This window comes from Streptopelia decaocto (assembly GCF_964273445.1).
Source record: "Streptopelia decaocto genome assembly, chromosome: 14".
NCBI classification, from domain to species: domain Eukaryota; kingdom Metazoa; phylum Chordata; class Aves; order Columbiformes; family Columbidae; genus Streptopelia; species Streptopelia decaocto.
In genome coordinates, this window is record NC_138669.1 from 8659879 (window position 1) to 8672649 (window position 12771).

The 12771-nt window shown below is 37.5% G+C and overlaps 1 protein-coding gene across 2 annotated transcripts in view; it reads left to right on the forward strand.

Moving 5' to 3' along the window:
* The window catches only part of TAF4 (TATA-box binding protein associated factor 4), a 35876-nt gene extending 23751 nt beyond the window's left edge, over positions 1–12125 (forward strand). Inside the window, exons 7-16 of one of the 2 annotated variants that reach the window (XM_082065240.1) lie at positions 315–404; positions 1525–1779; positions 3061–3205; positions 3572–3686; positions 4300–4469; positions 5051–5181; positions 5817–5942; positions 6717–6773; positions 6855–6974; positions 10589–12125. In XM_082065240.1, the coding sequence (XP_081921366.1) occupies positions 315–404; positions 1525–1779; positions 3061–3205; positions 3572–3686; positions 4300–4469; positions 5051–5181; positions 5817–5942; positions 6717–6773; positions 6855–6974; positions 10589–10756 (1377 nt within the window). In that variant the 3' untranslated portion in view covers positions 10757–12125. Of the gene's footprint in view, positions 1–314; positions 405–1524; positions 1780–3060; positions 3206–3571; positions 3687–4299; positions 4473–5050; positions 5182–5816; positions 5943–6716; positions 6774–6854; positions 6975–10588 lie in introns of those variants that run through there. The other variant, XR_014185383.1, reaches the window with a different exon arrangement.
* The last annotated feature ends 646 nt before the right edge of the window (positions 12126–12771 follow it).

Here is a 12771-nt window from a genome sequence, read left to right on the forward strand (position 1 = left end):
AGTTGTTAGCAACCTTTACATTAAGGGAGAGCTGTGTGTTCCAGATGTTATCACATGCTAGCCAGAGGTTGTTACAAGGCCAAAATGCAGTGTGTATCTTCGTATGAGGGATGCACGTTTAGTTTTGTGAGAGATATCTCTTTTGAGCATATGATGGGCACAGCTTTAGTCAAAGATATTGATAACTGAAAATAGTGATGGATGATAAAACCACTTATTTTCAATAAATGTTTAAGTCTTAAATTTTTTTTTCGTGTTGAATATGTGTCAGTAAATTTCTACAAGTTTGCTCATTTGAAATTTCTGTTTTGAAGGATGGAAAAATTGAAGCAGAAGACTTTACCAGTAGGCTGTACAGAGAACTGAATTCTTCACCTCAACCTTACCTTGTGCCTTTCCTGAAGGTAACTCATGTTCACTAGTCCGTATATATTTCTGTGATCGTGTATCAGCAGCAATGAACACAAGCACATCTTTTTTTCAGTATAGATGGAATTCTGAAATAGTGTAAATGGAAATTTTAAATGGTACCTGGTAAGACTTTGCTCCCTTAAAAATATTTCTGCCTCTTGGTTCCAAGAGTTTGTTAATATGATCCGTTGGCACAGTCAATAATGTAATTTCTACCATAGTGTCACATCGTAGCTCTTTTGAGAATCTGTAAAGTTTTCTTTCTATGACTTGTGAGCAGTTTCTTTCCATAGCACCAAACCTGTGAATTGATATATTATCCTCTTTTTAGTCTTGGAAAGAAAACAAGAGGTTGAATGATACAGAAAACTGTACCCTCTGGACAAACTCATACTCTTCTGCCTGTGCTGTGTACCTGTTTGTATGGATAAACAGGCAATTTGTCACCTCTTGATAATAAATCCTGTTTGTCATAAATTTTATAGCTATTGGACCCATCTCAAAGTAGTGTTTATTCCTAAATATTTCTCATCTGAAAATCTGAGAAAATACAACATCGCTGTATGCTAAGAGTATAACTCTGCTTGACTAATGTATGATTAAGGGTTATAGTTGTAGGTGTGTGGTGACATTTCTGGGTTCTTAAATGCTTGTTCAACCTGAGCTGTTCATGAGGACAAAAAATTGTTACTGTAAGAAAACAACCGAGGTAAGAATTTGGTAAAATACTGTGGTCTCTGAGCTATTCTAAAATCTTCACTGGTGTTTCAGTATGGATTTTAAGCCATCAGATGTCATAGCTTGCTATATATGTAGGAAACAGAATCGAGGAAGGCAGCGTGGGCTTGGATTGTTAAATACACACAGGGGTTCCAGACGGGTTTGCATAGCCCAGGTACCCATCATATCCAAACTTGCACAACTAAAGGTACCATCACTCTGTCCAGCTTTAAACGTGAAGTAGCGTGGCATTTCTGGCTGTGCCGCTATTGCGTTTCCTCAGGTGAGCACAGACTGATCCAATGGACTGAAACAAAGTTCATTGCTTTTTACAATGTTTTACATGTGTGATCTAGAATTAAAATACTCACGCAGATTCTTTCCTCTTTCCAGAGGAGTTTACCTGCCTTGAGACAGTTAACACCAGACTCTGCAGCTTTCATTCAACAAAGTCAACAGCAGCAGCCGACGACGACGCAAGCGGCGATAGCAACGATCCCGTCTGCGGCCGTGCTCCTGAGCTCCTCGGTTCAGCGCACAGCGGGGAAGGCGACTGCGACCGTAACGAGTACCCTCCAACAACCTGTCATCAGCCTCACTCAGCCCACACAAGTTGGTGTTAGTAAACAAGGGCAGTCGACGCCGCTGGTACGTCAGCTGAAGTGCATCACCTGTTATTGCGCAGGGTTTTCTTAAAAACACGGTGACTTTTCTGAAATTGGTGGTCTGGCTCAATCAGAGATCTTTGATCTCTTTAGAGAAACTAACTGCTAAAAAAAAAAAAAAGTATAATTTAAAATCCAGTCTTGGTTAAATTACAAATTATTACCAATTTTAGCATGAATTATCGGTGGATTTGTCTCAGTCGCTGCATATCCATGAGAGAGCAGGGTTCTGGAGGATGTTTCATTCTCTACTTCACAAGTCTAGCAAGAGATTTCCCCAAAAGCGGAGAAGGACTTTCTAAGGCCTGCACATAAACCAAATAAGAACAGTATAGTGTGCAGCACCTTGTTTTGATTCTTCTCATAGCAAAGCACCATCTGTGTAAGCTTTTTATAGGATATGTATTAATTATATACATTATTGAATCACTAGGGTTTTTTTTGCTACTTACTACTTCAACATGCTTCAACTTTCAGCATTTGTCTGACCTGCTCTGTCCAGAAATGTTCATACAAAATGAAAAGGAGAGATCTCTCTTGTCAATCCACAGATGTTTTTCACTTACCTTGAGAGAAAAGCTAGTGATTATGTTGGTCTTACTGCCTTCACAACCTAGGTGTTACAGAAAGATGTTAGGACCCTAGAGAAGGAATAAAAACTGAACATCAACTAGTTAGTACTGGATTTACAATAAAACAATTTGGCCTTTAACTTAACTATATGAAACAGTAGCAAAAGACAACGTGCAGAGGTAGAGAAATGGAGCTAGCAAAATAGGCAGAGTTGGTAGATTGTTTTACAATCCAATAGTACAAAATTACACAGTGGTAGCTTATGGTGGTTCTAGATGAAAACAGCATATGTATAACCAGCTGGATTATTTTTATCATATCTTTATCGTCATGTCTCTATTATTTTTAGTTCCAGATCTTGTTCAGGCAGATCCAGTTTGTGTTTGTCTCTTTAATGTAGAAACCACATGTAGAAAGTTTTAACTGGATATGGGTGTTTGAGTTTTTTAATTAGAAATAGGTTAGTGATTTCTTTTTTATATTACAGAAAGTGGAATTTTAGTTTTCTTGTAGGGTACAGTATATCTAAATAAATGTTTAAATGCTTTGATGGGCTGATTCTGGATCAATGAACAGATGTGTTAAGATCACAACTTACGAGATAATTGTTAGGGTTTGTTCCTCCCACCTGATTCTTAGCCTTAGCTATTGCTCAGATTGTTTACAGTTCCTTTTTTCTTACTATTTGCAGGTTATCCAACAGTCTCAGAAAGCAGGGGCATTGATAAGGCCTCCCCAGGTGACGTTGACACAGACACCAATGGTAGCGTTGCGGCAACCACACAGTCGTATCATGCTCACTACTCCTCAAATTCAACTGAATCAACTTCAGACAGGTAAGGGGTCAAGATACTTGGTTTATGCTATATTTGACAGAATTAACTGAAGTCTGGTTTCTGAATGTCAGTTCTGAAGTGCCCCGTAGCTGTCTGATGGCTGTTATAGGGCTGCTAATATCTCCATTGCATAGTGCCGTGCTGGCTGGGGATACACGTGTGTCAGGGCAGCATTTACAGTCAAAAACTGGGTGCTGGAACTGTGTGGGAGGATCCTGTTGTAGATGGGTGAAATGCTGTCAGAAAATATTAATAAAGGTTGAGTCTTTGCACCAGACACATTGCTGTTACTACATGTGACAGGCTTGTAAATCTGAATTCTCGCAGAAATTGGACAGAGCACAAATCTTGTTTTTCTTCTTACAGTACCTGTGGTAAAACCAGCAGTATTACCTGGAAACAAAGCTATTGCCACCGTTTCAACACAAGTAGCTGCTGCTCAGAAGAATAAACTGAAAGAACCTGGGGGAGGCTCTTTTAGGTGAGGAACTGTACACTTGTTTGTGCTCATGCTCCTGGGCAGACTGTCCCTGTGCTCCAGCGGTGCTGGATCAGGCTGAGTCAGTGTGCAAGAACTAGAGGTGGATTTTCTGTGGACAGATTTGAGCATTAATAAAAACTTTAACACACAGCCATGGACACAGTTGTGCCAGACTGGTTTTAGCATTTAGCTGGCACTGAGGGTAAATATCAGACCTCACAAACAATTCCTGCCTGGACAAGCAAACAGAATTCATTCTTTCACTCCTGCTCAGGTTATTTGGATGTACAGCCTGTCTTGCAGTGATAAGTGCCGTTTATTTTTGTTTTGTGGTAGGGATGTGTCTGGTCTCTTGTGTTTCAAGGTGTTAAAATGTTGTGTAAGAAAGGATCTTGAGAAAACAGTTAGGAAGTACAAAACTGTCAAGATACTTTTTGTGCTCTTTGGTATCAAATTATGTCAGTTTTATCATATAATAAGAGCAAATAAAATGAAAAAATGAAATTAAGTATTCGGGTTCACTATGGAATTCATTATATGCAGCTGGGGATTGTTGCATTGTTTGCAGATAAGAACTAAATGTTATAGTTATAATGAATTTTCCTTTCTTAAGGGATGATGACGACATTAATGATGTTGCATCAATGGCTGGAGTCAACCTGTCAGAAGAAAGTGCTCGGATATTGGCAACAAACTCAGAGCTAGTGGGCACGTTAACCAGGTCCTGTAAAGATGAAACGTTCCTTTTCCCAGCACCTTTACAAAGAAGGATATTAGAAATAGGTATGTTGATTTTTCTTGAATAAACAAATTTCACCAGTCTTGGGTTTAGCCAAAGGCATTTTCCATAGAAATAGATTTGAATGGTTTAAAGTTGCTGGAGTTTTTAACTTCTGTATATTCTGATGCTTGTGGGCAATCATTGAGCTTATGCAATTAGAATAGTGTTAAGGGATAGCAAACCTGTAGAGTTGCCTTCTAAAATGATGGCAATTTAACATGAAAGTTACTAGACCTGTATAAACTGATAAGGTGTAACAAAAATGACATTTGTTTTTTAAAAAATAAACCCAGAAGCTCTTACTTATTGTATTTACTTGCTAGTTTAGAACAGATTGTAGAACAAAAAGCATTCTTAAAATGCTTGTTATATTGTAGCATACAGCACTTCTTAAGAGATTTTAGATTTTGTTAAGCTGATGTAAATTTTTGGATGTTTACCATTTCCCATTTAATGCTTGTCTGAGAAATACCTGAAAGCCTTATTTTGGAAACAGCATTTAAATTCCCATGACTGAGATCAGCCATATATTTAGCTGCATTGTAAAATCATTTTTTACAGTTGACTTCTGTCCTGATCATAGGTAAAAAACATGGAATAACAGAAATCCATCCTGATGTAGTTAGCTACGTATCGCATGCTACGCAACAAAGGCTACAAAACCTCGTGGAAAAATTGTCAGAGACTGCTCAACAAAAGAACATTTCTTACAAGGTAACTGTATTTAATTGCACAAATAAAATGGCAAAATTGCACAAATACAGCAGGCTGTCGTGTTGGCAATAACATGTGACTTCGGGTCTTCTTCGTTCTGTGAAGTTAGGTTGTTTATTCTCTTCGACTGATTCATCTTACATTAAGATATTAATGCACACAGATGACTAGAACTCCACGTCTTGCATATACAACATGTTTTTAAAACAAATGCAGAGGAAGTGTACCCTCCCCTTTATTTATGTCAAATGTTTAGAGTCTGAGTGATTGTACCTCAGGCAGACAAAAGCACTGCTTTGAATTCTCAAGAGACTTCTATCTGACAGATGTGTGTTCTTAATAGGCAAATGCCTAAACAGCGTTTAAAAAAACCACACAGCTCCATGGAATATGTTTGTGATGCTAAACCTGTGATGATATTAGTTTAGAAGTCAAAATCTGATGATTCACGGAATAGAACAAAATGCTTTTAAGAATTCTAGCTAGTTTGACTGGTGTAAGTATACGCTTGCTATTTGTTTGAAAAGGACAAAGTGAACGTTTGAGCTTTAAATGTATATGTTCTTCTACAGTACAGTACAAGCTAATAGCTTTGTTTTTAAGAAATGTAATGGGAAACATATTTGTGTTTTCAGGATGATGAAAGATATGAACAAGCAAGTGATGTTCGGGCACAGCTCAAGTTCTTTGAACAACTTGATCAAATAGAAAAGCAGCGTAAAGATGAACAAGAAAGGGAAATTTTAATGCGTGCAGCAAAGGCAAGTGCTTGGATTTCACACACATTTACAAAGTGTCATTTTTGACGTCAAAACTGCAGAGTTTCTTTTAATTCTAAAGTGCTTGCAATGAAGGGGAAGACTAATCTTCAAAGATGGAGCTTGATGAATACGTTGTTTAGCGAGAGGTCTGTTGTGCTTTTCATGGTAAAGCATGTGAGACGGCTTCTTTGCCAGGCTCATTGCGTGTTCCCAAATTAAAGTGGGTCTTGAAACTTAGTTTTTGCACTTCGCTTTGTGGAAAAGAGAATTTTATAGCTTGATGATACTCTTAAATTGAATAGAGAGGTTACAGGTATTTTGGAAATTAGAAGTAGAGTTCAGAAAGATTTTTATAAGTTGCAGAAATACACTAAATAGGAAGCAGTTGATGTAAGCATTAGACTTGTTTTACTCAGTGATACAAATACAGGATGAATAAGACAAACTAGGCAGGAGCACTCTAGAAGTAATTAATAAAACAACCCAGGGTTTCTGTTGGGTCTGTTAATCCGGTATAAGTTGCCAATGTCCAAATCCAACTTTTGTGGTGCAATGTTTGCACAGAAGTTATGAACCAACACCTTAATTTCAGTTGGTTCCTGTTAGATTTTCCCCTGTTGCCCTCTCCAGGAGCGGTGGGTGTTCTCTGCTTCCTGCAGAAGTTTAAGAAAAACTTTCATATGCTGTGTAAAACTTATCTTTAACTGCTTTTGTAACTGAATTTATTTCTTTATTTCTTTCCAACTCTTCCATGTTCACCCTTTATCAACATAGTCTCGATCTCGACAAGAAGACCCAGAGCAGCTTAGGTTGAAACAGAAGGCAAAGGAGGTAAGTGTTCACTTTAGTATGAACTCTTATTTTGGAAATTGAAAGAAAAATAATGAACTGTATTTGTTCTGGCCAATGCAGATGCAGCAACAAGAGCTAGCGCAGATGAGACAGAGGGATGCCAACCTGACTGCATTAGCTGCCATCGGTCCCAGAAAGAAAAGGAAAGTAGATTCACCAGGATCTGGATCGGGGACAGAGGTACAGTGTCACTGTGATCTTTGCTTTTGCTGTGTCAGCCTCTGTAAAAACCTTTTCCATAATTTGCGGCAGCTTTCTGAGTGGCAGAAGTGTATTTTGGGCTCAGATTTTCTTGCTCCAAGGCCAGGATCAATTTTTAGCATCTGTGTAGTGGCATAGGGAATAAAATTCGAGTTGTCATTCCCTGATAGATGGAACTGGAGGAATGACAAAAAAGCCATCACTGTTCTCTCAAGTCTTTTTTTCGGACTTCCAGAGTTTTGGGAAGAGATTGTGGTTGCAGCCAATCTAAGAGTGCAGAGTAATGCTGCTGAGGGGAGTGAGGTAGAACTGAATCACTACTAGATTGGACAGCAGGAGCTTCAGGTTATAGGAACTTGCCTAATTTCTTATTTCAGCTGTTGATTTGCCTTAGTTTCAGTATCTCTACAGCAGATCAGTTTGACCAGTTCCATCTGATTATAAAATCTTAGAGTTGTTTAGGTTGGAAAAGGCCTTTAAAGTCATCAAACACTGCCAGGTCCACCACTAACCCACGTCCCATGTGCAACGTGGGATTTCTCTAGTGTTAAAGACGACCAAAATCTTCTTGAAACTTGGCATTTATGGGGCCAAAAGCTGTCTTTGTAATTCGGAGATTCTTCCCTACAGACTTTTGGATCTGATAGCAAGTGGCAGGATAGTAATAGTTTAATTATGCTTATGACTCCCTGAGCATTACAAATTTGTAGTGCTAAAGCATTTATACTGTAGAAAAGCCTCTTGTTTCAAAACAATTCACCTTATTTTATAGTGAATTGCTAGAAGCAACGATTTACATGTGCTTGATATAAAATGTTAGAGAACAATCTGAATACTAGTAAATGTTATATTTATTTATTAAAAAAAATCAAGCCTCTTGAGCATCTTTAAAAGTAATTTTTAGTTTTGAAATTTACTAAAATACCTGTTAGTGATAAGACTTTTAAAATGTAAGTTAATAAATTGCTGTATTAAAGGTTTATAAATGTGGTTTGAAATTATAAAAATTGCAGAATGTGGCACTTTGTCAAAGATAGATGTCTATATAAATGAAGCTGTCTCTGAGGAATACGCTGGAGTAACTCATGCAGCGTTAACGCTGGCGTCACTTACGCAGGCTGTGCAACGTTAATAGTCTGTTAATGTCACTTAGGTTATGGAATGTATTTTACATCTACTGCAAACACTTGTTTGTATTTCATCTAAATCTGACTAATTTAGTTATCCTAGATTAATCACTTGCTGGTTAACCAATTAACTGCAGGTTCCCTGGAAATCTAATCTTTTTGTCTGTTTAATTAAGAACCAGCTGCTTTTGATCTGATAGACTCACAGCTGCGCTTTTGCTGCCGTGTCACTTGACACTTTTAAATTGAGCTCCACTTGTCACCATTTGTGTGCAGTTTGTAGTTCAGACATATTACAAGTGTGGAAAATAAGGTTTGGCATTACTTAGACACAGATCTGTAAATGTAAGCTTTTGATGTCTAGGAATGCTGAATTTTAATTACATGTAAAATCACTTCTAAGTAGTAATTGTAGTGGTTTATTTCAAAATTCAACGTAACAGGTTGCTGTCAGTTCTAGAGTTCTGTATCCACGTGATTTTATTGAGAGTTACCGAAAGCTTCTTAACTTATTCCACACCTACAGGACTAGCATTGTTCTGTGTCTTTGAAGACACCTGAAATTTTACATTTGCATTTACCATAGGATAGTGTAAATAATAAAATCAGGCTTGAGCTTCTACTAAAGAATATGTTAAAAAATATAATTTAAGAACCCTTCCAACCATTCTGTTGTTTCCACTAGTAGTCACATGTATGTATTTGACAAAGTTTAGTTTGCATCCAGTGCTCTTCTGCATCTTCTAGTTTCCATTGAAGCTGATGAAAATGAGGCTCCTCAGTTGTGCAAGTGCCTTAAAATATCCCTTTGAAAACCCAAGCTTTAAACCGTTCTAACTACAGGATTTCAGTGATTTGATGCTGGTTTAACGGGTAACTTCCTTGAGAAACAAAAGTCTGACTTCACTGGTAGCCGTGTGGTGAAGCAAACATACCCGCTCACAACCCAGTGTACAACTAACCCACGTGTTCAGATTAGTTCCTTAATAATGTGCACTGATAATAAATATTCTACTTTCACAAGTAGAGAGGACCGTATTGGTGTGAACCTCAGTGGCCTTGTGCACTACCCTAAATCTGGGCTTTTCTCAAGGCCATGTGTTCTTATTTAGAACAGTCTTTTCAAATTCTCCAAACTCTCAGGCAGATAAATCTTTATTCCCTGGTGGAACGTGCTCGGACGATCTGGTGTCACTGAGTATTGAAGTTGTGTTAAAAAATAAAACATTATTCTAGTAAATGAAATTGGAGGAAAAAAAGAATCCATAGATAAGCCACAGAAATATAACCTGCTCCAAATCACTCGGGACACCTTCATTATTTACACGAATGTACCAAGAGCAAGGTATCGGCAACGGGCAACTGCCAAAAAGATTCCTGACTTGAAAATTGGAGTTGAAAGCTGGTTTTTGGTGTCTGCGTGCCATCTGCTGGCGACTGTGCCTTAGTGCTGCTGCTCAGGTCCCTGCAGCCCGCGGACCCCTCCTGCTGCCAAAAAAACGTGTTTCTGGTGCACATGCAGAGAATGTGATCAAATCACAGTCATTACTGGACAAGGCAGCTTGTTACTGGGTGGTGTTTCTGCCTATTCTGATGGCTGGTTATTTTAAAGCACTCCAAGGTTTTCTTGCTTATGTAAAGGAAAGCATAATTGTCATAGAAGAGCAGCATTAATCATGTATATCATATCAGAACTGTGTTTTCTGCAAGTGAAGATGCATTGGGGTCAGCCCCAGGAGACCTGTGTTATAACTCACTTAACAGTCACTGTGTGTCTAAACAGCTGAAGGATGTGGGTGTCTCTCAAGATATCAAATGTTTTGGGTTTTTTTCCTTTTTTTAAGTGACAGATATAACAATATATTACTTGTTTATCTCGCTGGTTTGTGGAGACAGCTACCAGTGTGCGCCAGAGGAATAAGTGTTGGTGGATAACGGAGAAGAATTCAGAGATCATTAGAGGATGTCTGACTCTGTCTATATAGCTACTTCTTAATCTAATCCTGAGCTTGGTGACATCTCTTGTCACCAAAAGGAGACCTCATGGCACTGGGCCGTGAAGATCAAGGGGGATCTATGACCTTATTCAAGACCTGATGATCCAGGGGGTGGGATTGCTCCCCAGTTTGTCAAGAGCTCCAGGGCTGCCTTTGGGATCTGTGTGATGTTGTGAAGAATCCTGTCTCTTGTTCTGGTTGTTGGGATCACCTGTTGTTAGCGCGATCCTCCAGATAAGAGCAGCGTTTGGGGGTTTTTTGGTCTGCATTAAACATCACTAAAAACTTCTGATTGTTCGACTATTTGTTTATAAATAAGAATTAAAAAGAAATCGCTGATCTGGTAGCATAGTTTGATAGCTTCCTGTACATAGTTGCTTGGTTCTTACCTCACGTGCTTTCTCTGAAAACTTTTGGAATAGGCAGGGATCCTGGCACGCTGTGATTGATCTGTTGTTCTCATCTGCAGGGATCTGGTTCGAGCGCAGCAGTCCCGGGCGGCTCTGGAGTCGGAACAACCAGACAGTTTACGCGACAAAGGATAACGCGGGTGAACCTCAGGGACCTCATATTTTGTTTAGAAAATGAGCGAGAGACAAGCCATTCATTATTGCTATATAAAGCATTCCTTAAGTAAAACGGAAAAGATCAAGGTATTTTTGACGGAGAGACGCCTGAGGACATTTTTTATATATTTGCAAATTACGCCTTTTTGTAACAAGCAAATGGGATATTGTTTAAAAAACAACCACCTCTTTACATGGAACAGTTTTATATTCCTGTTTATAAATAAACTCTTCGGTATAAGAGAAATACATTTCTGTAACAGTGAGGATACTTACAAGGCCTGTGGATACCATAAAAGGACAATTAAATTTTAACTCATCTCTTGATTGAGTGGCCTTCTTGCCAAACAAGCCATATATAAAGACTGATGGAATCGTTTAGCAAATAACTAGCTACCCTTTGTCAGCCCTGTAGCAGTTTCAACATTAATTGTACATTTTAGTTCAGTTTTATTCAACTAAATCAATTATATAGGCGTATTGTCTACAGCAGATGACCTCATTTCATTTAGCTTTTTTTTTTTTTTTAAACAGTCAGTTAGCAAAGCAAACTGATTTTTTAAGAATATTTATCTTTCCCCCAAATGTTCAAAATCTAGAGGGATATACAGTTAATTTTAAACATAACCTCAATTTTAATCACATTATTGCTTATTAGAGGCCCTGAAATCCCATAAAGGAGGGTTACTTCTGAATGTTTTAGCAGCATCTGTAAAAATGCATTTTATTTGCTATAGTTTGTAAAGCTGTAAAGTTAAAAAAGGAAAAAAAGGAAAAAAAGAGAAACCTTTTCAGCATAAATATATTTTACTTGCACTGTGTTTTTTAGCTAAAGTGAAAGCTTAGATTAAATAAAATCAAAGTTGAGAGGAATCATCAAAAGACTGTTTCTCAGTGTGAATCAAGTGTTGAAAAATGGTTGGTGTATTTTGTCAGTAATTGTACATAATTTTTGGCACATAACATAAAAATGGCTATGTAAACTATAATTATTTTGCTAAAAGACTGTATGCAAGCTGTGGGCCTACTTTAAAGATGTCCAGAGCAAAGTCCCTTCTTTGTACCTATTTTTTTATTACAAATATACTAATTGGTTCTTTATATTTTCAGAGGTTATTGTATTAAATTGTCTATTGATAGTACTTTTATGACTGTAAATACTTTGGCTTTCTTTGTGTGAACTCTCATGGTAGAATTTAACTCTCTTGCGTGTAAACTGAATGCTGATCAGTATTTTTATCAACACCTGACAACTGTTACACCCCTTTTATTTTGTCTTTTAGGAAATCCTGTCTTTCCATTTTTTTTTCATGTAAATTTTGCACAGTTACTTGTTCATATGTAAATATTTTACTTTCAAAAATGAAGTTTTTAATTGCTATTGTTTTATATAGGATTGAAAGAAAATTAACTCCTTTATTAAAAACAAATTTATCTGTATTTGCTAATGTATTTTTCTCTCTAAATCTTTTCTCTTCTTGGATTTATTTTTCTTGGTACAGTAAAAGATTAGTCTACCCGAGGGGATGCTGTTTCCTAAATATGCACTTTGGGTTTTTTATATTGTGTTGTCAGTGCTTTGGAAGTAATTAATGTTACAAATCTTGAAATCTCATTGTTGTCTTAGGGGTCTTGGACAAAAATCAATGGATGGTGGGGTTTGGTTTATTTGTTTTTTAAGCAGGGAAAGTTTCTGAAGAGATCTTTAAAGTATTTTAGTTTTGTCTAGTGAGGGTTTAATAAAACACCCTCCTCGAGGGCAGCCCCATCGCTCAAATGCCATTAACTGCAGTGATTTTTGGAAGAAGGTGTGACATGTACCACAGAATTTGGAGGACGACTATACAAGAATTTCAGCAAGGATACACTTAATTATTAACGTGAAAATCTGAGGTGGTGTATTTCCGATGCACTGTCCTGAATGTTTAGCTTTAGTTCTTTTGTTGTGTTTTATTCAATTCCCCCTCTCGTGGACAACTTAAATAATTCACAATTGTGATATAATAGAAAAATCACATAAATTTGATAATTGCTGCTTGCATACAGACAAATTTATCTACAGAGGCTGCTGCAGCCTGGCTTGGAA